Source organism: Osmerus eperlanus, chromosome 14 (genome assembly GCF_963692335.1).
Source record: "Osmerus eperlanus chromosome 14, fOsmEpe2.1, whole genome shotgun sequence".
NCBI classification, from domain to species: domain Eukaryota; kingdom Metazoa; phylum Chordata; class Actinopteri; order Osmeriformes; family Osmeridae; genus Osmerus; species Osmerus eperlanus.
The window spans coordinates 17,524,468-17,546,980 of NC_085031.1; the positions used below are offsets into that span (position 1 = coordinate 17,524,468).

Here is a 22,513-nt window from a genome sequence, read left to right on the forward strand (position 1 = left end):
ACACAGGTTACAGTTACGCTCGTTTCTCAAATCACTGCTAATGTCAAACTTGTCTTATAGAATAAGGATTTATTCCAAAATGAGACCATATTGTGGACATTTTGTTGAATAATTACACTTGTTTTTGATTTATAGGTCAGCTGTGTAAGATGTGGTTATGCTGTACAACAAATAAATACGAAATAAATGAAGCCAATTATTGACAACAATAGGGTTGAATCTGCAGGTAGGCCATGTTTGTTATTTAAAAGTGTTCATCTGATTGGGCAAAAAAAACAGGAATTAAGTCATAAAAACATTCAAAGTAAATCATATCACGTATAAATTGTTTAGAAATATAAATCATTAGTGAACTTAGCCTGAGGTGTGTTTTGTCATCGTAAGCATGTTGCTAAATGACTAAATGTAAAAATGGATGTATACAACAATACCTGCCATATTCATTTTTTTCCATTTTTCAACATGACACGACGAATAAGCAGACATACAAATCCATATTAGCTCAACAGAATGACAGATGGAGATTTAGGCTTTTTTATTTTATTTTTTACATAACACACATTACTTCTTCAGAAATAAATTGCACCACCACCATTAGAACAGTTCCACGGCATCGTCATGTTTAGTGACTGCAATGCCTTTTTAACGGCAGTGGGATGTTCTGGCCAGAGATGGCGCTGTTTAGTATATATTTTGTTTCAGTCCCGTTTCCCTCCATGGTTTCTCCTCTCCCCGACTAACTTGGCGTTTGGCTCAGTTCATTATACAGTCCCATATTCTTCCTCCATTAGGGCATCTCTCAGCATTTGGACTGAGAAAAGATTCCAGCAAAACCCCAGAGAGAAAAGTTTAAACTTTCGGAAGGGCAAAATGGACATGAAAAAGAGGATCCACTTGGAGCTTCGAAACATGACACCATCTGATGTAAGTCTGCCTTTTAAACCAAACCTTTAGTTTTCTGGCTAGCATTGCTAGCTTGCTACTTTTTTGCTTTCCAAGTGACCTGTGTAGCTAGCAAATGGTGACCACATGGGGTTTATGTTTCTCATTTATTAATAGGGCGGAAAATACTTAACTGTAACAAGCTTTATCTGTTATAGAGTATCCGTTAGGGCGTGAAGGGGCAACAAAACGAGAAAAGCTATATTCAATCGTTACTTTCGAAAGCCGATTCTTTAGCTTGCTGGCATTATTGCAGGGTTGTAACGTTCCCCAGTCCCCTCGGTCGATGGTTGCACACACGATTCGATGGCAACGATGTGGCCCAATTTGTTAACTTCTATTTACATCGGCGTTAGAAGAATGTCAGTTTCCCTCCCGTGCGTTCTGACAAACGAAATGGTTTATTTTATATAGACCTTGGAAGCCATGTTTGTGGCTAGCATAACTGCTAAAATGGGGCGCCCTTTATTACAATGCACTTTACACCCCTCAGCAATTAGTCAAAAACGAAAAAACGCCTCGTAATACTTTTGATCTCTTAATCAAGATCACGGGTGGAGCAATGATCATTTATCCAGATTGGGTCGGGACACATTCAGCAGCTGTAGCTAGCTGGATACGCAAACAAAAAATTAGTCACTTACTGACTCTCACGAGTCACCCAAATCCTATATAGCTACTATCAATCCGCCAAGTTACAATGTTCCATTTTATGTAAACGTTTACGTTGATCACCAACCAAGTCAAGTTTAGAGTGGCCAAACAACAATACCATACCTTAATTATGATGGGCTGCATAAAGTTTAAATCCAGAATTAAGTTGCGTAATATTAGCATTTAGGTTTTAGACTATTCTCTGCCTAAGTTAGTTGATTTATTGAATCATCCTGAAATTAAATGAGTCAATTCCAATAATTCCGGCACGGATCTGACAATGTTTGGTTCCCGCCATATTATGTTCCAGGAACAACGACTAAACGGTATAAATCCATCTGTTACAGACTATGATGCCCCGGGTTTGGATTAACTGTGTTGTGTCATTTCGCTGAAATGTTTACTTTTGACCCGCTACATAGACAATACTATCTGAAAGTACTAGTATGGTCGCCGGCTTGTGGAACAGTCTGCCTGACTGACACGACACCGAGCAACCCGTTCGATGCGTGGGTAGTTAAAATTCGACATCCCCGCGCCCTTCATTCATGCAAAAATCTATACAAATATTATACAGTGAAAGAGGATTACAAATTGATATTTATACTGTATTACTACGTGTTAGCAGTCATTTCCCGTCGAAGTGTTCAAGAGATGTCTGCATACTGTATCTCAGGAATCGCCATGTTGTCATTCTGTCGTCTTTGAAGCTCTGGAGAAAGGAACTTTCTCCATCTTTGTCTTACTAATTTCCGTTATGAATATTTCCTTCGCCATTGGAACAAAAACGCCGATTTAACGTAACAATCTGTAATATCGGTCGATCGCTCGACGACAAGACGATCCAATTCCCCTCTCAAATTTGATTTGAAAATAAAAAGTATATCTTTACAGAGTATATTCGCAATCCTTCCCGTTGCTGTAGTGTGGGTAATGGCGGCTGACAAACTTCTCCTGCAGCTCTTCACTGCACGCAGCGCTTAAAAGGGCAATGGCTGGCTAGCCTGTAGCGAGCTGCTAGCTAACAAAAATCATTGCATTTGTCATTAGTGACTGCATCGGCAGAGCAAGGGAAAGGTGCATCTGTTTTCTACCGTTCCTCTTCCTGGCATATGTCTTAAAGAATACACTCGCGGTGGCTTTACCATACGATTGAAACACTTATCGTGGACACACAGTAGTATTTTAGGTGTTTGACTTTGAGAGGGCGCAAATCATGATCTTTGACGTTTTACAATAACTTTGTTCAACGTTTAATCGAGCATTTGATTGCGCAGCTATAGTGTTGTGCCCACACTGTAAACTCCTCCTTTCGACAAGCGTGGATGTAGGGCATTATGTTGTAAGGGATTTAATAAAGTTGTTATTTAGTTGGTAGTCTTTTTCGAAAAACACACGTCTATCTAGGTTCCTGTACACGTTCTAAGTTCACGACTCAAACTGATGCTGTCAATTGTTAAAAATTGTGTTAGAATTGTACATGTCAGACACACTGGATCATGTGCTTTTCTCCACTATGAACTTTAAAACCTAGGATATTGAAACATGCAACAGCTTTAACTAATATGTTCAAACGATGAATACAATATTGAACAGTTTATTTGTATTCTTTTACAGGTACGAGAACTGGTCCTTGACAACTGTCGATCTAATGAAGGGAAAATTGAAGGTCTCACAGCTGAATTTGTCAACTTGGAATTTCTCAGTTTGATAAATGTTGGCTTAATGTCTGTCTCTAACCTCCCCAAACTCGGAAAACTCAAAAAGGTAAAGTTGCTTTCCCGTTCCATACTACGTTGGACCAGCTAATGTTTAAAATACCTTAAACTACAGGTTTACAAGTGTCTCAAATTCTACCCTATTTTATATTTATTTTGTCAGTTGGAGCTCAGCGACAACAGAATCACTGGTGGCCTCGACGTTTTAGCAGAGAAGCTCCCCAACCTCACGCATCTAAACCTCAGCGGAAACAAACTGAAGGACATCAGCACGTTGGAACCTTTGGTGAGTACTGGCGCCCAGGCAGGACACATTTAAGTGCGACACGATACCAGTAGCCTACTCAAGTGTAAAACCGCAAGTCACATCCCACTTAGAATTTCACGTTTACATTTTTACTTTAAATATAAGCGTTACTGTTACAACTGTTTAATTAACTAATTTGTTAGTCTGTAGTTGATATGCGATGTGGCTAGCAAACAGACCGCTCCTTGACTGACCACCGAAACTCAGTCAGACCTAGGTCTGACCGAGGTCTGACCTAGGTCTGGGTTAGATCTAAGCACTTTTGATCCTTGGATCTCCTGCTGTACTTCCTTGCGCTGCTGAATTCATGAAAATGTGAGGAGAATGTGTTTGTTTCTTGTAGAAAAAGCTTGACAACCTGAAGAGCCTGGACCTGTTTAACTGCGAGGTGACGAACCTAAACGACTACAGGGAGAGCGTGTTCAAGCTGCTGCCCCAGCTCACATACCTGGACGGGTATGACCTCGAGGACAGGGAAGCCTCCGACTCGGACGGAGAGGTGGACGGGGTGGACGACGACGATGACGAGGGTTCGACTCCCTTCCTGCCTTTTATTACACACAGTCATCATCATCCACACAGTCATCATCCTCCACACAGTCATCATCCTCCACACAGTCATCATCCTCCACACAGTCATCATCCTCCACACAGTCATCATCCTCCACACAGTCATCATCCTCCACACAGTCATCATCCTCCACACAGTCATCATCCTCCACACAGTCATCATCCTCCACACAGTCATCATCCTCCACACAGTCATCATCCTCCACACAGTCATCATCCTCCACACAGTCATCATCCTCCACACAGTCATCATCCTCCACACAGTCATCATCATCCACACAGTCATCATCCTCCACACAGTCATCATCCTCCACACAGTCATCATCCTCCACACAGTCATCATCCTCCACACAGTCATCATCCTCCACACAGTCATCATCCTCCACACAGTCATCATCCTCCACACAGTCATCATCCTCCACACAGTCATCATCCTCCACACAGTCATCATCCTCCACACAGTCATCATCCTCCACACAGTCATCATCCTCCACACAGTCATCATCCTCCACACAGTCATCATCCTCCACACAGTCATCATCCTCCACACAGTCATCATCCTCCACACAGTCATCATCCTCCACACAGTCATCATCATCCTCCACACAGTCATCATCCTCCACACAGTCATCATCCTCCACACAGTCATCATCATCCTCCACACAGTCATCATCCTCCACACAGTCATCATCCTCCACACAGTCATCATCCTCCACACAGTCATCATCCTCCACACAGTCATCATCCTCCACACAGTCATCATCCTCCACACAGTCATCATCATCCACACAGTCATCATCCTCCACACAGTCATCATCCTCCACACAGTCATCATCCTCCACACAGTCATCATCCTCCACACAGTCATCATCATCCACACAGTCATCATCCTCCACACAGTCATCATCCTCCACACAGTCATCATCCTCCACACAGTCATCATCCTCCACACAGTCATCATCCTCCACACAGTCATCATCCTCCACACAGTCATCATCCTCCACACAGTCATCATCCTCCACACAGTCATCATCCTCCACACAGTCATCATCCTCCACACAGTCATCATCCTCCACACAGTCATCATCCTCCACACAGTCATCATCCTCCACACAGTCATCATCCTCCACACAGTCATCATCCTCCACACAGTCATCATCCTCCACACAGTCATCATCCTCCACACAGTCATCATCCTCCACACAGTCATCATCCTCCACACAGTCATCATCCTCCACACAGTCATCATCCTCCACACAGTCATCATCCTCCACACAGTCATCATCCTCCACACAGTCATCATCCTCCACACAGTCATCATCCTCCACACAGTCATCATCCTCCACACAGTCATCATCCTCCACACAGTCATCATCCTCCACACAGTCATCATCCTCCACACAGTCATCATCCTCCACACAGTCATCATCCTCCACACAGTCATCATCCTCCACACAGTCATCATCCTCCACACAGTCATCATCCTCCACACAGTCATCATCCTCCACACAGTCATCATCCTCCACACAGTCATCATCCTCCACACAGTCATCATCATCCTCCACACAGTCATCATCCTCCACACAGTCATCATCCTCCACACAGTCATCATCATCCTCCACACAGTCATCATCCTCCACACAGTCATCATCCTCCACACAGTCATCATCCTCCACACAGTCATCATCCTCCACACAGTCATCATCCTCCACACAGTCATCATCATCCACACAGTCATCATCCTCCACACAGTCATCATCCTCCACACAGTCATCATCCTCCACACAGTCATCATCCTCCACACAGTCATCATCATCCACACAGTCATCATCCTCCACACAGTCATCATCCTCCACACAGTCATCATCCTCCACACAGTCATCATCCTCCACACAGTCATCATCCTCCACACAGTCATCATCCTCCACACAGTCATCATCCTCCACACAGTCATCATCCTCCACACAGTCATCATCCTCCACACAGTCATCATCCTCCACACAGTCATCATCCTCCACACAGTCATCATCCTCCACACAGTCATCATCCTCCACACAGTCATCATCCTCCACACAGTCATCATCCTCCACACAGTCATCATCCTCCACACAGTCATCATCCTCCACACAGTCATCATCCTCCACACAGTCATCATCCTCCACACAGTCATCATCCTCCACACAGTCATCATCCTCCACACAGTCATCATCCTCCACACAGTCATCATCCTCCACACAGTCATCATCCTCCACACAGTCATCATCCTCCACACAGTCATCATCCTCCACACAGTCATCATCATCCACACAGTCATCATCCTCCACACAGTCATCATCCTCCACACAGTCATCATCCTCCACACAGTCATCATCCTCCACACAGTCATCATCCTCCACACAGTCATCATCCTCCACACAGTCATCATCCTCCACACAGTCATCATCCTCCACACAGTCATCATCATCATCCACAGTCATCATCCTCCACACAGTCATCATCCTCCACACAGTCATCATCCTCCACACAGTCATCATCCTCCACACAGTCATCATCCTCCACACAGTCATCATCCTCCACACAGTCATCATCATCCACACAGTCATCATCCTCCACACAGTCATCATCCTCCACACAGTCATCATCCTCCACACAGTCATCATCCTCCACACAGTCATCATCCTCCACACAGTCATCATCCTCCACACAGTCATCATCCTCCACACAGTCATCATCCTCCACACAGTCATCATCCTCCACACAGTCATCATCCTCCACACAGTCATCATCCTCCACACAGTCATCATCCTCCACACAGTCATCATCCTCCACACAGTCATCATCCTCCACACAGTCATCATCCTCCACACAGTCATCATCCTCCACACAGTCATCATCATCATCCACAGTCATCATCCTCCACACAGTCATCATCCTCCACACAGTCATCATCCTCCACACAGTCATCATCCTCCACACAGTCATCATCCTCCACACAGTCATCATCCTCCACACAGTCATCATCATCCACACAGTCATCATCCTCCACACAGTCATCATCCTCCACACAGTCATCATCCTCCACACAGTCATCATCCTCCACACAGTCATCATCCTCCACACAGTCATCATCCTCCACACAGTCATCATCCTCCACACAGTCATCATCATCATCCACACAGTCATCATCATCCTCCACACAGTCATCATCATCCATACATTCATCCTTTCTTCCTTCCTGGATAAATCACTCATCTAAATGGAAGTTTTCAACTAAACAAGCGAGTGTTGTCCACTGTGGGTCTAATCTCTGTTCTACTGTGTGGCGTTTCCTCATGTTAGAGGGTGAGGAGGACGAGGATGGGGAGGAGGAAGACTTTGACGAGGACGAGGATGATGACGATGAAGAGGAGGTAGAAGGAGAGGAGGATGACGAGGAGGGCAGCGGAGATGACGAGGTAGGTGGTGTTGTCCTCTGACAGACTAGACCAGTGGTCGTCAACCCTGGTCCGCATGACCTCCTGTCCTGCATGTTCTAGATGTTCTCCTGCTCCAACACACCTCATTCTAATGAGTGGGCCGTTACCAGGCTTTTGCTGACCTTGATAACGACACATTCATTAGAATCAGGAGTGTTGGAGCAGGGAAACATCTAGAACATGCAGGGCGGGGGGTCGCTGACCATTGGACAAGAGTATATGTAACTGAGTTGAATTGTTTCAACACACTCCTCAGTATAAATACAGCCATCGAATAGCTTTTCAGTAGGGTAGCTGGTTACGCTGTTTGTAAAGGTTGAGGCCGTGTTTGCGAGTCAGAGGACCTGAGTTTGAATCCCAGTACGAGGAAAGCAATACTGACAAGCAGCGTGACTACACCACATAGACATACATATAGATGACAAAGGATAGTCCATCTTCGCTCCAGACGCTCATTTCAACAAACTCACTTGGTTCTCACTTTTCCAGGAGGAAGACTTGGGACAGGAAGGTGAAGTGGAGGATGAGGATGATGAAGAGGAGGAAGATGGTGGGTACCCAACACTCGTCTCACACACCATCCCACCAGACAGCTGACAGAGGAATGTTTTGATGTGAGGTGTCTCGTGTTCTCCTAGAAGCCGAGGCGGGAAAAGGAGAGAAGAGGAAGCGAGACCCCGAGGATGAAGATGATGACGATGATGACGACGACTAAGAGAGAAAGAAAAGAGAGCCTGTCGATTTACCAACTCTGCCCTGCCCCTCTCCCCCAACAACCCCTCCTCTGCCCTCCCCCTCTCCCCCAACAACCCCTCCTCTGCCCTGCCCCTCTCCCCCAACAACCCCTCCTCTGCCCTCCCCCTCTCCCCCAACAACCCCTCCTCTGCCCTCCCTCCTCTGCCCTCCCCCTCTCCCCCAACAACCCCCTCCCCCAAGTACCCACCCACACTTGGACGCCCACCCTCCTCTCCACCCAGACACCCAGCCTATTCACACCCCCATCCCCAGCTTTGAGCTCTCATGCGGGACAAGACTGTATCGTACGGGTGGGTCGAGTGGAGCTGCACCCCCCCTCCCTCTTTCCCCTCCCCCAGGAACCGAGAGCCACTGCCCCCCCCCCCCCCCCAGCAGCCCACCACTCAGCATTCCAAAAATCACTGTCAACAAGCCCAGGTCATGTGCTCGCGCCCCGGGACTGTGGGACTGGTGTCTAGTTTTGGGTCTGTACTTTTAATATTTTGTTGGATTTTGTTTTATTTTTTCTTAATTTTTAATTATTTTGGGGTGTTTTTATTTTTCCCCTCTCTCTCTCCTCTGTTTGCGTTTTCCTCATTTTTCCCTTAAATAAAATGATCGCTATAGCAACTGTGCAACGAGCGAGCGCTGAATTTGAGTGTGGCCGCCTGTTGCACAAATCAAGGTTGTAGCTACATTTTTACTTTCTGTATGACAAAAAAAAAAAAACTTTGTAAATAAAATGTTAACATTTTGCGCTTTTGGCCCTGCCCCTGCCATGTCTTTGCAACTGTCAAAACCAAACTGTCACAGGTGGGGTTGATGTAGTGGTAGAGTTACAACATCCAGACCCCCTCCCATGTAAACCTCTCATGTCCTGTGGCTCTGCTGAGTCACTGGGAACCAAGGGTGCTACACAAGGGCAGATTTCCTTTCCAAATTTCTGGATTTCAGCGGTGCTTCTGTTGAATCTTATGGTGTTCTAGATGTACACTAACCAGAGATGGTGTTGTTCTAGATGTACACTTACCAGAGATGGTGTTGTTCTAGATGTACACTTACCAGAGATGGTGTTGTTCTAGATGTACACTTACCAGAGATGGTGTTGTTCTAGATGTACACTTACCAGAGATGGTGTTGTTCTAGATGTACACTTACCAGAGATGGTGTTGTTCTAGATGTACACTTACCAGAGATGGTGTTGTTCTAGATGTACACTTACCAGAGATGGTGTTGTTCTAGATGTACAATTACCAGAGATGGTGTTGTTCTAGATGTACACTTACCAGAGATGGTGTTGTTCTAGATGTACACTTACCAGAGATGGTGTTGTTCTAGATGTACAATTACCAGAGATGGTGTTGTTCTAGATGTACACTTACCAGAGATGGTGTTGTTCTAGATGTACACTTACCAGAGAAGTTGAGTTTCTCAGGTGTGGAAGAGTAGGACATCTGCTCCAAAAGCTGTGTGGAGGATCTGAAGCAGGGCTGATTAGGCCACATAAACGCCAGCCAAGGTGGTACCAAATCTACCCATGTTTCATAGTCAAGGGCTAGGACACCAAACCTAGCAATCAACGTGTTCAACTAAATGTTTCGTTCCACCAGCTTGAGAGTGAATTACGTCCAGGAAGTCCCAGAGCCTGGCTGAGGGCAAGGAGGGGGTCTGGAGGAGACACAAGGAAGAACTGTCAACATTTTACAACCGGTAGTCATAACCTGAGCAAATGACTGAATTGTGGGGAATTTCATAGAAACTACGAGTTTCATAGTTTGCTACCAACACAAATGGTGTTAGTTACAATAACACTATCATACAGGTAATGCAGGTAGTATTTCAGATATTTTACCTTAGATATTCAGAAAAACGTTTTACATGTTTTTTTTATTTGTTTAATATGCACAGGGTTATCTCACAGAAAGAAAACAAAAGTAAACAAGTCATACATTCATACTTAAAACAAAAAAAAGAACTCTAGTTGTGTGTAGCCTTCATGTCTTTTTTAAGACATCACAATAATCAATCCAGAAAACCAAACTAGCAAGAATTCTGAGGCACAATAAGTCTGATCTGGTCATATTGCCCAGCAGATACCGTATTTACCAAAGAGGGAAAATCACTATTAAAAGCAGCATTATGACCTCACGCGAGCTACAACTCTTCCTGCTGAAATATTACCTGTTTTCGCAAATTTGAAACCGAGAACATCCAGTTACTGACATTCTAGAGTGAAATAGGTACCGTTCCGGAATTTCTAGTTCTCAAGAACTACAGAATGTTCCGGATCGGATGCATTCCGTTTGTCATTTGGTCTTGGCTTGTCTGTGTGTTGGAACTTGTCCATGTCATTAGTCAATGGAGAAAAAAAAACATACAAATGTGGGGGTTAAGAAGACCCCTTGCACAGCACCACAGGTGATGAACGGTGTAGTATTCTAGACAGTAAGCTGCCAGTTAAGGTGTCGCTAAGATGGCAATGCTAAACTAGTTCAGAAGCTACGGCTGGGTCATATAAAGTTCATGACTCGCACAAACGGACCACCTGCACATGTGACCACAACACAGACAAGCTCTGCCCTGAGAACGCGGTGAGGTGAGGGCGCTGGACGTGTTGAGCCAAGGTTAGGGGTTAGGGTTAGCCAGTCCAGTTAGCGTTTGTTCTACCTCAGACCTTTGGTCCTGTTTAGAGGTCCCAGTCAATGAGTAAACCACAGGGCTGCACTCCAACACTGAACACGCTCTCCTTCTCCACAGAAATCACTGAAAACAAACGAGAGCATTAGCTATAGCTTGGAAAGGTGTCATTCAGGTTAACGGACGTGTGCATGGTTGTTTAATCAGAGCAGAACCGAGACACCGTCTAGAGCGTCCACGGCCTGTTACGGACGGTCTGTCGGGCCGTGTCCACGGCGTGTTACAGACGCTCTGTCGGGCCGTGTTCACGACGTGTTACAGACGGTCTGTCGGGCCGTGTCCAGAACCATTCTGAAGAGTAAGCCAGCCTGGATCACAGTGATCTTTGAGTATCATGTGTGCAGCGATGGTCATTAAGGTTCTGTCGAATGTCCATATTTACGCGCCAAACAGCGTCCAAAGCTAAGCTCAGTCCAGAGACAACCTCCAGTTGTCTATCAACCAGTCTTACAACAACAGTTTCACAAGCGACCGCATAAAAGCTATGGTTAAGATCAGACTAGTGCAAAGATTAGGAAAGCATCGTTAAAACAAATTCCCTTTCATAGTTTCTTTACTCTTACTTTAGAATTTCATAAAGTGACAAAATGTATTGTATTCCCTGTAAAGTCATTTAACAGTATAGATAAATATATACACGATGGCTTTTGAAACTTTCAATTATACTCCTATATCCTTTCCTAATTGTGACAAAACTCTTAAGCATCGACATTATCCTGCGTTACTAAAAAACAAGATATTTTAAAGTAAAACAAATAGGGGTGGGAAACTTTTGGTACCTCACAATTCGATTTGATTCTTGGGGTCACGATTCGATCAAAAATCGATTCATTGATTTTTAATCAAATTTCGATTCAATATATGCTTACATTTGATTCCAGTTTGCTGTTTAGTGTTACTTGTTTCTATTTGACTGTTATAGTCAGTTAAGTGTTGAAGAAAAAAATCTCAATGCATCAAAACCTTTAAATGTATTGTCTTACAGTTTAGTAAACTCATTGTAATTTTTTAAAATCGATTTTAGAAATTTGTGAATCGATATGAATCGCTAGAAGATTGAATCGTAATTCAATGCGAATCGATTTTTCCCCCCACCCCTAAAAACAAATGACAGTCCCAGTTTCCTGCACAGACAGGATGTGACACGAACAGCAGTTTGGTTGTTCTATTGAATCTGTATATGTTTTAACCCTTGTGCTGCCTTCGGGTCACATGACCCAAAGGTTCATAACGAACCATCGTTGTGTTTACCCAATTTTACCCAATGCAAAAACAAATTAAAATAATTTTCTTTTAACCTTTGCAATGTGGGGGGTCTGAGACAGCCTAGCTGTTAAAAGAAAATGCTTCACTTTGTCTTTGTATGCGGTAAATCTGTCGCAATACGACGGTGGGTCACAATGACTGATGGGTCAGAATGACCCGAAGATAACACAAGGGTTAAGTGGGCCAGAAGTCACCCTTGTGAAAACAATACCACCTCCTTTCTTATTTAATAACTAATAAACCTATGTTCCTAGCTCCTTGGTATGTTTGGGTACAGTGTTGTGATTACAGCGTTACCTTTAAGAAGAGGGATCCTGCCTTGCGAGTGACAGTTCAACAGGTGAAGTCGGTTATTATGGGATATATCTGAAACAGAACTATGAACTTCCTGGTTGGCTGTGTGGTACATCCCTTTGAGCCAATCACGTCACCTGTGTGCAATGCATTCTGGGGAATCCCCCCCGCACTCGTTCTTTGCCTCTGCTGCGACTTCATCACACTTTCATTCATATGGCTGATATTGTTTTGTTTGCACGTTAAAAACAGAAAAAATACAACTGAATTAAAACATTAAAAGAAGCACCACCATGGCTGCAGGTGTCGACAGCAGCCGGCTGTTCCCAGGCAACGATTGTTCTCTCGGCTGATTGACATCTCACTAGTTTAACTGTCATAATGATATTCATAGCAATAGAAAAAAATCTGTGTCTCAATACTCTCTCTCTACCTAAACATGGTTCTCTCTACCGCTCCTCCTTTCACAAACTTCTCTCATGCGACATACACAATACCAGCATCCACACACAGTATAGTATTTAAAAATGCCAAAAAAATAAGAAATTCATTAAAAGGTAAAAAATAAATTCAGTGTATCTTACAATCATAAGTGAGGTCTGTTGTCATCCAATCCAACGATCAGAATGACAGAGACACACATTGTTCATTTTAAGGTAGGCACATTAAAGCATTTTCTTTTTTTCTTGCGTAAAAACCCCCCAAAAAACTTGCATAGCTCTGGAGCAGAACGAAGAACACATTTTGTGGTGTGGGAGGGTCATGTTGAGTGGTGCCGTTTCATTGGACAATGACGGAATGATGATCAATATATAGCTAGTGTATGGGTTACTGTGAGCTAGGGTGTGTATTGCATGTACAGGACATAAACAGAGTTCATTTTTGGTCTGGGTGAGATCATAGCATACGAGGACACACACACAACTCAGTCCAGAGAGGACACACACACACACACCTTAGTCCAGAGAGGACACACACACACACACCTTAGTCCAGAGAGGACACACACACACACACACCTTAGTCCAGAGAGGACACACACAAACACAGTCCCAGACCAGAGATGTGTCCACTGCAGTCAAACCCCTCAACCAAAAAAGTGAGGGAAAAAGAAGTGTTCCAAGAGACAGAAAATAATCAGGCTAGGAAACCTGGGGGACCTGGGTCAGAGCAGAGCCCAGGAGGGGGCAGGAGGGCTGGAGGGGGACCTGGGTCAGAGCAGAGCCCAGGAGGGGGCAGGAGGGCTGGAGGGGGACCTGGGTCAGAGCAGAGCCCAGGAGGGGGCAGGAGGGCTGGAGGGGGACCTGGGTCAGAGCAGAGCCCAGGAGGGGGCAGGAGGGCTGGAGGGGGCAGGAGGGCTGGAGGGGGGCTCAGAGGTCTCCGTGGGCATTCCTGACGTTGTTGATCTCCAGCTCCAGCTGTCTGATGCGGACGTCTCTTTGGTTCAGCTGCTCCCGCAGACGACGGATCTCATCCTGCTGCTTGTGGAACCGCACACGCAGCTGCACACACACACACACACACGTACACACGCACACACATGTACACACACGCACACAAACACGTACACAGACAAGCACACATACGTATACAGACACAGAGAAGGAAGGGTGTTTAAATAATTGAAGATTACTCTTATTTGCTCAAATTCTTTTCACCTGGAAGTCCCCTCTCTCTCTCCTCCTCCCATCCCCTATTCCTCCTCCTTCCATCTCTCTCTACTCCACCAGTCATCCCTCCATCCCTTTCTCCCCTCCAATCCCTCCATCCCTCTCCTTCTCCCTCTGTCCATCACCTCATTCTCTGTCTTTGGGGGAGAGTAGAGTGTGGGGTTTTGTCCATTGCTGAGCGACGACGTCTGACTCTGGTCCTCCTCCTTCCCCTCCCTCCCCTCCGGGGTGGCCAGCTGGTCTTGGATGTAGCTGAGCTGTAGCAGGCCCGGCTTGTTCTGGGACCTGCGGCTGTCCAGGCCGCTGCCCAGACCCTTCCCAGAGCTCCAGTCCTGGGGGCTGTCGGCTACTCGAGTCCCAGGCTTCAGGGACATCAGGACGGGGCCTGGAGGGAGAGAGGGAGAGGACTCAACCAGGAAGAACTTCTTCTGTTTGTGTATCGATGTGTGTGTGTGTTGACCTCTGACCTTTGTCGATGCCACTGAGCCAGTCCTCTGCGGTCAGGGCTGGCTGGTTCCCTGCTGTCATGGGGTAGATGTCCTCCTGGTATGACTCCGACTGACACACACACACATTTATACACACATTTAAAATTCACAGAATATTTTTCCAAATACACGTACATATCTTATGCATGTGTGAGTGTGTGTGTGTGTCTTACCCTGCGAGGTACGATCATGGACAGAGGTTCGATCAGACTCTTGATGGTGACGAGCTTGTAGAACCTGAACACCTCACAGGAGTTCACGTCCAGCCCTCTCTTAGGCATCACGCCTGACACACACACACACACACACACACACAGCATAAATCTGACTGATTTGTATAGTCAAATAACACAGCCAGGAGGATTTGCATACGAGTCATTTAAGACTTTGCAGGTGCACTAACACTTTATAAACTAACACACACACATAGAGAGAAAGAGAATGTGATAGAGAGAGGACGTGTGTGAAAGAGATAAATAAAGAGAGGGAGGGGGAAAAACAGGGAGAGGGATATTAAGATTGAAAGACAAAGAGAGAGTGAGGAAGAGAAAGAGAGAGAGGAAGGAGAGGGAGAGAAAGAGGGGGAGTGACAGAGAGAAAGAAAGATATTGAGAAAAAGAGCGAGAGAGAGAGAGGGCGAGAGAGAGGGCGAGAGAGAGAGGTTCTTACCCATCCCCTTCTGGGGAAGCAGGGAGCGATACTCTGTGAGGAAGTGCATGTAGGGTTTCTCAGAGCTGATCTCATAGTACCTGATATTACCATCACCCTGAGAGGGAGGGGGGAGTGGAGGAGGGGGGGGGGAGAGAGAGAAGGGAGAGATGGTCAGTACTTGTGTCCTGTGTACTAACCTTAACACTGTCTACTATTTTCTAAAGTACTTTCCATTGATCTGCTTTATCACGTTCAGGTCTGAGGGTTAGGTTTATCACGTTCAGGTCTGAGGGTTAGGTTTATCACGTTCAGGTCTGAGGGTTAGGTTTATCACGTTCAGGTCTGAGGGTTAGGTTTATCACGTTCAGGTCTGAGGGTTAGGTTTATCACGTTCAGGTCTGAGGGTTAGGTTTATCACGTTCAGGTCTGAGGGTTAGGTTTATCACGTTCAGGTCTGAGGGTTAGGTTTATCACGTTCAGGTCTGAGGGTTAGGTTTATCACGTTCAGGTCTGAGGGTTAGGTTTATCACGTTCAGGTCTGAGGGTTAGGTTTATCACGTTCAGGTCTGAGGGTTAGGTTTATCACGTTCAGGTCTGAGGGTTAGGTTTATCACGTTCAGGTCTGAGGGTTAGGTTTATCACGTTCAGGTCTGAGGGTTAGGTTTATCACGTTCAGGTCTGAGGGTTAGGTTTATCACGTTCAGGTCTGAGGGTTAGGTTTATCACGTTCAGGTCTGAGGGTTAGGTTTATCACGTTCAGGTCTGAGGGTTAGGTTTATCACGTTCAGGTCTGAGGGTTAGGTTTATCACGTTCAGGTCTGAGGGTTAGGTTTATCACGTTCAGGTCTGAGGGTTAGGTTTATCACGTTCAGGTCTGAGGGTTAGGTTTATCACGTTCAGGTCTGAGGGTTAGGTTTATCACGTTCAGGTCTGAGGGTTAGGTTTATCACGTTCAGGTCTGAGGGTTAGGTTTATCACGTTCAGGTCTGAGGGTTAGGTTTATCACGTTCAGGTCTGAGGGTTAGGTTTATCACGTTCAGGTCTGAGGGTTAGGTTTATCACGTTCAGGTCTGAGGGTTAGGTTTATCACGTTCAGGTCTGAGGGTTAGGTTTATCACGTTCAGGTCTGAGGGTTAGGTTTATCACGTTCAGGTCTGAGGGTTAGGTTTATCACGTTCAGGTCTGAGGGTTAGGTTTATCACGTTCAGGTCTGAGGGTTAGGTTTATCACGTTCAGGTCTGAGGGTTAGGTTTATCACGTTCAGGTCTGAGGGTTAGGTTTATCACGTTCAGGTCTGAGGGTTAGGTTTATCACGTTCAGGTCTGAGGGTTAGGTTTATCACGTTCAGGTCTGAGGGTTAGGTTTATCACGTTCAGGTCTGAGGGTTAGGTTTATCACGTTCAGGTCTGAGGGTTAGGTTTATCACGTTCAGGTCTGAGGGTTAGGTTTATCACGTTCAGGTCTGAGGGTTAGGTTTATCACGTTCAGGTCTGAGGGTTAGGTTTATCACGTTCAGGTCTGAGGGTTAGGTTTATCACGTTCAGGTCTGAGGGTTAGGTTTATCACGTTCAGGTCTGAGGGTTAGGTTTATCACGTTCAGGTCTGAGGGTTAGGTTTATCACGTTCAGGTCTGAGGGTTAGGTTTATCACGTTCAGGTCTGAGGGTTAGGTTTATCACGTTCAGGTCTGAGGGTTATCACACTGCTATCGCTCCTGTTACAGCCCTGTGGGCCTAGAACACTGCATCACCTCACAAAACACCTTGTGTACTGTTGTTTGCTAGGGTGAGGAGAGTACTTCCTGGGTTTGACAGGAAGTGCACCTGGGTTTGACAGGAAGTGCACCCCCTTGAGTTTCACCTTGCCCGCGATGTACAACATGTGTGTGTCGGGGTCGTAGAAGGGGAACAGCACTCCTGACGATCCGTCCAGGTCATGTTGCAGTAAGGGAACAGACAGGTCCTCCTGTACACACACACACACACACACACACACACACACAGGCACACACCGGCACACACACACACACACACAGGCACACACACACACACACAGGCACACACACACAGAGCCAGATCAGCATGTTGGAGGTGTTACAGACATCTCAGCCTAGTTCACAGTAGGCATCATGCTCACTCATTTATCTCACATCTCTAGCAGGGCGGAATTAAACAGGGCGGAATTAAACAGACTAGAGAGTCCTTTAAAACCTTAATCCATCTACCAGTCATAATCTCCCTCTGCCCACACACACACCACACCCCAACATCAACACAGCACCCATTAATGAACACCATATTTGTTGCTGTGCCACCAGAACCCTCTACAGAGCATGAACAGGAATGTTAAAACCACAGATTGTTCTGTTTGACAGCAGCTCATTTCTCAGCCTCGCCCCCTGGTCTGACTTGTGTGCAGTTCTTCAGAGGGTGTGTGTGTCTGAGGGCTGTCCATCAGAGGGTGTGTGTGTCTGAGGGCTGTCCACCAGAGGGTGTGTGTGTCTGAGGGCTGTCCATCAGAGGGTGTGTGTGTCTGAGAGCTGTCCATCAGAGGGTGTGTGTGTCTGAGGGCTGTCCACCAGAGGGCGTGTGTGTCTGAGAGCTGTCCACCAGAGGGCGTGTGTGTCTGAGAGCTGTCCACCAGAGGGCGTGTGTGTCTGAGAGAGGGCTGTCCAGATCTAGATGGTGCTCCAGATGCTTCCATATGGTTTTAGACTGTACTTGGTTCTAGGTGATTCTATGTGCTTCTAAATGGTCTGAGGTGATTCAAGTTCAATGGTTCTCAACCCTGGTCCTCAGGGACCCCCTGTCCTACATGTTTTAGATGTTTCCAACACCTGATTCAAATAAATGGGCTAAATAAAAAGGCTTCTGCTGAGCTTCATCAGAATCAGAATCGTGTTTAATAGCCAAGTAAGTCGTCACAAACAAGGAATTTACTTTGGTGGGCAGGTGCATACAGTAAACATAATAAACATATTGGATCCTAAAATCGAGTGTGTGTGTGCTATCCTTAAATATACAATATAAACATTTTAAAATGTAGAAACATTTACAACAAAAGAACAACTCGTTTATCTGAACCAGGTGTGTTGGAGCAGGGAAACATCTAGAACATGTAGGGCAGGGGAGCATGAGGACCAGGGTTGTTCTAGGTGGTTTTATGTGCTTCTCCTACCTGGTCCCAGAGGGCGATCTGCCTGTGGTTCCACCGGGACCCGCCGGAGGTCAGCACCATCTTCATGTTCCCCAGGAACAGAACCTTACTGGCCCGGTGAGTCTTACAGTTGGCCTCCTGGAAACAAACACAAACAGATTATAGAAGACCCCTTATTATAGGCTGTGTGCTCCACCCCCCACACACACTCTCCCCCTCCCTCCCTCCCACCCACCCCACACACACACTCTCTCACCCATCCACCATACACTCTCCCCCTCCCTCCCTCCCTCCCACCCACCCCACACACACACACACTCTCTCACCCATCCACCACACACTCTCCCCCTCCCTCCCTCCCACCCACCCCACACACACTCTCTCACCCCCCACACACACTCTCCCCCTCCCTCCCTCCCTCCCACCCACCCCACAAACTCTCCCCCTCCCTCCCTCCCTCCCTCCCACCCACCCCACACACACTCTCCCCCTCCCTCCCTCCCTCCCACCCACCCCACACACACTCTCACCCTCCCTCCCACCCACCCCACACACACACTCTCTCACCCACCCCACACACACTCTCCCCCCCTCCCAGACCTGCAGCAGAGTTCCAGAGCGTGGGTCTATGATCCGGATCTTCTTGTCCTTGCAGCAGGTGGCCATGCGTCTGCCGTCAGGGCTGAAGGCCAGAGACAGCACCACATCTGTGTGCAGACTGATGGTCCTCACGGGGTGTTTCAGCACCAGCTCAGGCCCATCCAGGTTCCACACCATCACCTGGGGGACACGCGTCACACACACACGCATCACACACACACGCATCACACACACACGCATCACACACACACGCGTCACACACACACGCATCACACACACACGCATCACACACACACGCATCACACACACACGCATCACACACACGCATCACACACACACGCATCACACACACACGCATCACACACACGCATCACACACACGCATCACACACACACGCATCACACACACACGCAACACACGCATCACACACACACACGCATCACACACACACGCATCACACACACACGCATCACACACACACGCATCACACACACGCATCAGAAACCACACACACACGCATCAGAAACCACACACACACACAAGCATCAGAAATCACACACACACAAGCATCACACACACACACGAGCACCTTTCAGACCCACAATGTACTGTATTGTGCGTTACCAACGTGTGTGTGTGTGTGCATTTATGATGCATGTGTGTATGTGTGCCCTATATGTGGCCTGCTTATCTGGGCTGGTTATCTGTTCTGATCTGAGGGCATCTGTCAAGCCCTTTGTGACACTGCTTGTCAAAGAGGCTTTAAAAATAACGTTTGATGTGATTGGACGCTGGTGAGATAGAGATCTACGGTAGGAGCAGCCTATCACATCCCAGCAGGAAATCAGACAGGAAACTGATTTGACTGCATGTCAGCTGGACAGCTTGGGATGGTTCTTCTCTCACTCATTCTTCTAGACATGAGTGTGTGTGTGAGTGTGTGTGAGGTACCTGGTAGTCGTAGGCGGTGCTGAACAGGATGTTGCTGGCCGTGGGGTGCCACTCCACCAGTCCCACCCTGCGAGAGTGTCCCTGCAGCTCCTTCCTGGCCACCGTCAGGTTCCTCTGCAGACCCTTACACGGGATGTCCCAGATCTTCACCTGGTGCACACACACACACGTTCATCAGAGCTCTTCAGTACAGAAGTCTTGTCTTGTCTGGAGACATGCAGCAGAGCAGCTCAGTCACACAACGGGAATGTCTGGAATGATCGATAGATGTGCTTTAAAACAATCATCATGCTTCTACATGTTCCTGCTCTCGAGTGTGTGTGTGTAAGTGTGTGTGAGAGTGTGTGTGTGTGAGAGTGTGTGTGAGAGTGTGTGTGTGTGCGTGTGTGTGTGAGAGTGTGTGTGTGTGTGTGTGAGAGTGTTTGTGAGAGTGTGTGTGTGAGAGAGTGTGTGAGAGAGTGTGTGAGTGTGTGTGTGTGTGTGTGTGTGTGTGAGAGAGTGTGTGAGTGTGTGTGTGAGTGTGTGTGTGTGTGTGTGTGTGTGTGAGTGTGTGTGTGTGTGTGAGAGTGTTTGTGAGTGTGTGTGTGTGTGAGTGTGTGTGTGTGTGAGAGTGTTTGTGAGTGTGTGTGTGTGTGTGAGTGTGTGTGTGTGAGTGTGTGTGTGTGAGAGTGTTTGTGAGTGTGTGTGAGCGTGTGCTGACCGTAGCATCCTCGGAGCAGGAAGCTATGCAGTAGTCGTTAAAAGGGTTCCACTTGATGTCCAGGACGTTTCCCCTGTGGCCCGACACCCTGGGGCTGTGAGGGTCTACCTTCCCTGTCTGAGACACAAACACACACACACACAGTGAGACAACCTTAGCGACTGACTCCTCAGAGAGACTGACTCCTTAGAGACTGACTCCTTAGAGAGACTGACTCCTCAGAGAGACTGACTCCTCAGAGAGACTGACTCCTCAGAGAGACTGACTCCTCAGAGAGACTGACTCCTTAGAGACTGACTCCTTTGAGAGATTGACTCCTTAGAGACTGACTCTTTAGAGATTGGCGCCTCAGAGAGACTGACTCCTCAGAGAGACTGACTCTTTAGAGACGGACTCCTCAGAGAGACTGACTCCATAGAGAGAGCAGCTGTCAGCGTGTAGGACAGTTGCTCAGCAGAAGACTGAGGCGTTTGTCTACATCACTGGTGCTGCGCGACAGGGAAAGTGAAAGAAACTGCTTGGAAATGTTTGTGTATTGTGCTCATGTGTTGACATGATTTAGGCAGCTGCAGACAGCTTACTGCAGAGGTGACTCATACTTGACTAATCATTTGTCCAAAGGACAGAAAAACATTGTTTGTGAAACTGTTTGAAATCTTGTTTATGTGTTTCCTGTCTCCTCCAGACCCTCCAAGCTTCCCAGAGACCAGGGAGGCCTGGTGAGACCAGGGAGGCCGGGTGAGACCAGGGAGGCCTGGTGAGGCCTGGGAGGCCTGGTGAGACCAGGAAGGCCAGGTGAGGCCAGGTGAGACCAGGGAGGCCGGGTGAGACCAGGGAGGCCTGGTGAGACCAGGGGAGGCCAGGTGAGGCCAGGTGAGACCAGGGAGGCCTGGTGAGACCAGGTGAGACCAGGGAGGCCAGGTGAGACCAGGAGGCCAGGTGAGGCCAGGTGAGACCAGGGAGGCCTGGTGAGACCAGGTGAGACCAGGGAGGCCAGGTGAGACCAGGGAGGCCAGGTGAGCCAGGTGAGACCAGGTGAGACCAAGGAGGCCTGGTGAGACCAGGTGAGACCAGGGAGGCCTGGTGAGACCAGGGAGGCCAGGTGAGGCCAGTGAGACCAGGTGAGACCAAGGAGGCCTGGTGAGACCAGGGAGGCCAGGTGAGACCAGGGAGGCCAGGTGAGACTAGGTGAGACTAGGGAGGCCGGGTGAGACCAGGGAGGCCTGGTGAGGCCAGGTGAGACCAGGTGAGACCAGGGAGGCCAGGTGAGACCAGGGGAGACCAGATGAGCTGTTCTGATCCTGCTGACTCACATGTGTCTCAACAGAACCTACTCACTGGTGTTTACACACACACACACAGGAGACACACACACACACAGACTGTATTGTTGGCAGCATCCTGGTGTGTGTGTGTGTGTTTGAGGTAATGAAATTACATCACCAGCACCACCGAAGGGCCATCGCCAATGAACCCCCCAGAACCACACACACACACACACACCACACACACACACACACACACACAGGTGAGCGCTGTTAAACACACACACACACACACAGGTGAGCGCTGTTAAACACACACACACACACAGGTGAGCGCTGTTAAACACACACACACACACACAGGTGAGCGCTGT

General features: G+C 47.3%; 2 protein-coding genes across 4 annotated transcripts in view; one reads left to right on the forward strand and one right to left on the reverse strand.

Annotated features, from left to right (window-relative positions):
- Positions 1-696: 696 nt before the first annotated feature.
- On the forward strand, positions 697-9,040 carry anp32b (acidic (leucine-rich) nuclear phosphoprotein 32 family, member B). 3 transcript variants are annotated; one of them, XM_062478884.1, is made up of 7 exons: positions 697-924; positions 3,214-3,363; positions 3,478-3,600; positions 3,965-4,151; positions 7,531-7,646; positions 8,157-8,170; positions 8,601-9,040. In XM_062478884.1, the coding sequence occupies exons 1-7, from the start codon at positions 871-873 to the stop codon at positions 8,899-8,901; spliced, it is 945 nt and encodes a 314-aa protein (XP_062334868.1). In that variant the 5' UTR covers positions 697-870; the 3' UTR covers positions 8,902-9,040. The 3 variants fall into 3 exon arrangements, with proteins under 3 accessions (XP_062334868.1, XP_062334870.1, XP_062334869.1); XM_062478886.1 differs by having other exon boundaries at positions 708-924; positions 8,157-8,217; positions 8,309-8,744; XM_062478885.1 differs by having other exon boundaries at positions 712-924; positions 8,157-8,217; positions 8,306-8,744.
- Positions 9,041-10,270: 1,230 nt separating this feature from the next.
- coro2aa (coronin 2Aa) overlaps positions 10,271-22,513 on the reverse strand; it is a 12,461-nt gene continuing 218 nt past the window's right edge. The window contains exons 2-11 of the mRNA XM_062478258.1: positions 20,875-21,059; positions 20,175-20,324; positions 19,224-19,403; positions 18,645-18,761; positions 17,328-17,432; positions 15,487-15,583; positions 14,991-15,103; positions 14,797-14,887; positions 14,455-14,714; positions 10,271-14,161 (exon numbers count right to left, since the gene is read on the reverse strand). Of these exons, the coding sequence (XP_062334242.1) occupies positions 14,030-14,161; positions 14,455-14,714; positions 14,797-14,887; positions 14,991-15,103; positions 15,487-15,583; positions 17,328-17,432; positions 18,645-18,761; positions 19,224-19,403; positions 20,175-20,324; positions 20,875-21,059 (1,430 nt within the window). The 3' untranslated portion in view covers positions 10,271-14,029. The remainder of the gene's footprint in view (positions 14,162-14,454; positions 14,715-14,796; positions 14,888-14,990; positions 15,104-15,486; positions 15,584-17,327; positions 17,433-18,644; positions 18,762-19,223; positions 19,404-20,174; positions 20,325-20,874; positions 21,060-22,513) is intronic.